Below are 4,324 nucleotides of genomic sequence, written 5' to 3'. Positions count from 1 at the left end.
GACAAACTGGATCTGGTCTTACTGGACTGAATCTACTACATGGTGACTTGTTGATAAAACGGATCAATACTCTACGCTGCCCTTATTTTTTTATAAAAGGAAATACACTTGAAATAAAAACACAAGGAACTAAGTGGAGCTTAACATAGTTATAATGTAGCCTGTAGTGTTGTTTATTGTAAGCACAGTGGTGACTGAAGTACAGAAGACTTCAATATGGTTGCTTGGCCTACCCTTAAAGTGTTCTTGTTGCCAAAGCCGCGGAGGCCATTCAACCATCAAATAAATATAGTCTATTGGTTTAGTAGGAATCAAGCACATGAGTGATGAAATTGGTCCCTTGTCTTCAGTGATAAAGTCTAGGCTGTTCAGTGTTCTATCTTTTTTTTTTTCTTTTGGCGTAATGTTCTAAGACATTTTTAGTTAAATAAAATATTTTATAGCGTCTGTACTTCAGCCACTACTCCTAGTTACCAGCAAACTAGGATGTGAATTGTTCTTTTCTCTTTTAGTGTATTCCCTCATAAAATGAACATACTGTTTTTGAAACTCATGGCTTTAAGACCTGTTTGCTAATAAGTTAAATAAATTAGGTTAGGAAGATAATAATGTTAATGTAACTTTTTAAGCCACTTGTTAGAGAAAACACTGGGGATGGAAGCCAACTCAGCTATGGTAATGATGATATGAGTTGTACACTTGATGTAATCAATTAACACTTTGGATCAGTTGTAAGACCTTGATATGGAAAGGTGTGCCCAAGTTCCTGGACTTTGTAGGCAAAAACGTAGCTTGGTAGTCTGTTGAAATATTGAAAATTGGGTTTTTACATGAAAACACATGTCGTTACCGAAGATACCCCAGGTAGTTGGAATGACTCTAGAAGATGAACCTTTCTTTTGTGGATCTCTACTAAACATAATTCTTTAAATTAACGTGTTAAAAGGTTTCTGCTGAAGGCACTCAACATGAAATGTAATTCCACATTCTAGGCCTCTAGTCTGGCCCTAGCCATTTTCTACTAAGACCCGGTATGATGTGGAAATACCTGGCTAAGAAGAAATAAGTGGGTATAAGTATTCTATATGACAAGAAATAGAAGTTGACTCAGTATGCAATCAATGGGCAATTGATTATCTGTAAAGCCAACTGGATACATATCTTCATGTGGTATGGGGCCAACTGCCAACTTTAAAACGACCATGTCGCATGATAACTGTTGGCCAAATAGCTAGGGACATAATTATGACTTGAAGACATTTGGCATGGAAGCCAATAAAGCCAACATGAAACACAAGCCTCATTGACTGACTGGAAAACACTTAAAGTCTATTTTTTGTTGGAAAGATCTTCACAAGAAGACAAGCCATGTAAACAAAATCAACAGGATATAGGACCTCTACATTCGGTGGAAATATCTTATTATGGAAACTAGAAAAGTTATGTAAACGTACAACGGTCCTCAAGAACAGCAAGGCTTAATTTTGCTTTTGGACCATAAAAGTATATAAAAGTAGGGAATCAATGACTTAGGATACTAGAATCCTGTCACAATGCTGGAATGTTGAGTGACATGGTATGAGGCGTAGTGGGAGACTAACATAAAAAATTGTAATATCTAGCTGATCTATTTGTTAAGATAAGCCTTTGCCAATTATCAGAAGACACATCTGTAAGCTACTTTGACCATAATTATGTCAAAGTAAGTAGGGCAAGGTTAAGTAACAAGAATCAGTAAGCACTTTATACATATATGTTCACACTCGGTTGTGAGATGAGGGACAACCTGGGCTAAGTGTGCTAAAAATGTAAAACCAAGTGTATGGCTGCTTGTACAGCTGAGATAACATTTTGAGAACTGAACCCCAGAGGAACCAGGAGGTTAAAGCTCCACCACAGTGTTAGCCCAAGGCTTAAAAAGTTAAACTGGAATCATGAGGACAAAATGGAGAATAGAAGATTTAGCTATGTTTCTTTGCTTACTGGTACTAGGCAATCTCCCTTCCCAGCTTCATCACATACCATGATTCCCCCCACATGCTCGTTCTAAAATTTCAGACCAACCCTCTTTTCCGGGAAAAAAAAAATGTAGTTGTTTTTCTTTTTCAACTCATTGCTATCCCACCCTACCCCAACCAAATGCCCAATTCACTGTTCGCCCTCCCCGTAAACGTCATTCTGCTTGCGTTTCATGTTCTCGAAGTCAAAGTCTGTTCCAGTCATTCTCTTGTAGATGTCCTTGATGTCATTGCATGTGGTCTCAAAATGTGTGGTGGCATCATAGGAACGTGAACAGAACACCTGACTTTCTGTTCCATCTTCAGTAGGTTCATACAGGTCACTGATTGCAACAAACTTTTGGTCTATAGGCTCCAGCAGCTCTAGTGCTGGCTCAATCTCTTTCTCGGGCTCCTGTGTCTCCACCGTGGTGCTGACGATAGCAATATACTTTCCTTGTGCGGCCACATTGTGTGCATACGAGATCATACACACATAGATGTCTGATTTCCTGTTGACCTGGTTCTGTGGAATGATGATTTGGCAAGAGTTGGCATCGTTGGTGTTTTTGATGGGATGACTCAAGATGCAGATGACGCGTATTATCTGACCAGCCTTGCGTACTCGGTCAGAAATGTAGCTGGGGTCGCAAATCAGTTGCTTGCAACGTGCCACCTCTCCCTCTGACTTTACTCCCACCACCTTTCCTTTCTCCATTACAATCTCATCTACACTCTTGTTTAACATGTATGTTCCACCATAGATTACGCTCATCCTAGCAAACCCTTGTGGCAGTTCACCAAGTCCATACAAAGGGTACAGGTAGGGGCTCTTTCCATATCTCGCCAAAGACTCACTGTATAGTTTGATACGATTTATAGTTTCAAGGCAAGGCTGATTCAGATAGTCATCAGTTCGATAAAGGGCCAGAGCATGTCCTGTAAAGTCTATGACGTCCTGGCCTAATTCTAATTTCTTGTAGACGTCTCTCATGGTTGTGCTCTTGGGATCCAATCCTTCGAATGTTTTTGAGTCATTCTCATCAAAGTTGGCCACAAAAACCAAGAACTTGCGGAAGCGTCGCTTCTCAAACATGCCCATGAGGTTGGATGCCAGAGCCTCAGTCTCGGTGGATGGCACCTTGTAGTTCTTCCCTCCTTTGTAGACAAAACTCCCTTCCACCACTTTGAAGTCCAAATAACGAGTAACTTCAGTGTATAAAAGCATCTTTACCAGCTGGCCATTAGCCATGAGAAACTTGGGGATCAGGTCCACGTTCCAGTCACGTCCTCTTCCCATGCTCTCAGAGGGCCCATCGGAGATCTCAAACCTTTTATAAAGCTCCTCCAGAGGGGTGATAGAAGAGCTCTCTCTGCCATAGTAGGGGTTTCGGTCCATGTGAAGGACCTTCTTTCCATTGACAGACATAATACCAGACAGGATACATTCTGTCAGGCCGGTGCCCAGCACAATGACATCGTACTCTTCATCCATCCTGAGTCGGTGCCCGGGGAGAGCTCCTCTGCCTCTAGCACAGCTCGGATCTAATGCCGTCCGCCATCTTGACTGCAGAAGGGGACAGAGACTCTCAACAGGCAGCACAATTTCCACCCTATCCAGCACCCCCATTTTAGATTTCTGCTGGCTGCTACTGATCACCCGCTAGCCCCTCTCTGGATTTGCAACAGTTGCACATGGCGGGGAACATGTAAACAGGGGGCTCCCCCACCCGTCCACCCAATACAGCAGCACTTGAGGCAACCTTAAAAGCTCCACTATGGGAGGCGCATGCGCGGAGCTCTCCAAGATGGCCGCTTAAGCCCGGAGCTCCGTGCCACCCCGACATTGCTCCCCGCCCTGAGGCGGTGATAGCCACTTTTTCTGCGCCCAGAGACGACAGCTCGACCCCTTACCGTCTCGGGACCCGATACATGTCCCACAGTCGGGTCAGGAGGGACCTCAGACTGGAATATCAGGCTGCATCGCCGGAGATCGCTCGATCCAAGATGGCGGATCCGGCGCCTCACACAACAGAGATGGAGGAGGGCGATCTCTCTCAGGCCATCCCCGCTACGAGCGGCACGCAACACTTCACTCCGAGGGGCACAGTGAGTACTAATCTGCTTCTCACCCCATCGACAGCATCCACTGAGTCCCTGTTGGGACGGATGGCGGCGGATTGCTCACTGTCCCTGGCCTGTGACTCTCCTGGAACGAATCTGCATAGCCCTGGCCTACAGAACACCACTAAGCCTGACAATTCAAATCCAGATGACATTATCACTAAGATGTCGCTCCTTCTGGATACAGGTCTCGCCCAAATTGT

The 4,324-nt window shown here is 44.1% G+C and overlaps 1 protein-coding gene across 1 annotated transcript; it reads right to left on the bottom strand.

The window, feature by feature from the left end:
- Window positions 1–1,482: 1,482 nt before the first annotated feature.
- Window positions 1,483–3,542, bottom strand: LOC309561551 (rab GDP dissociation inhibitor alpha-like). The gene has a single exon (XM_082265523.1). The coding sequence runs from the start codon at window positions 3,490–3,492 to the stop codon at window positions 2,149–2,151; it is 1,344 nt and encodes a 447-aa protein (XP_082121649.1). The 5' UTR covers window positions 3,493–3,542; the 3' UTR covers window positions 1,483–2,148.
- Window positions 3,543–4,324: the final 782 nt, after the last annotated feature.

The sequence above is a fragment of the Pelophylax lessonae genome (assembly GCF_965119305.1).
Source record: "Pelophylax lessonae genome assembly, chromosome: 1".
Taxonomy (NCBI): Eukaryota; Metazoa; Chordata; class Amphibia; order Anura; family Ranidae; genus Pelophylax; species Pelophylax lessonae.
The sequence above is the reverse complement of the archived record's forward strand: the minus strand, read 5'-3'. Positions and strand labels throughout refer to the sequence as shown.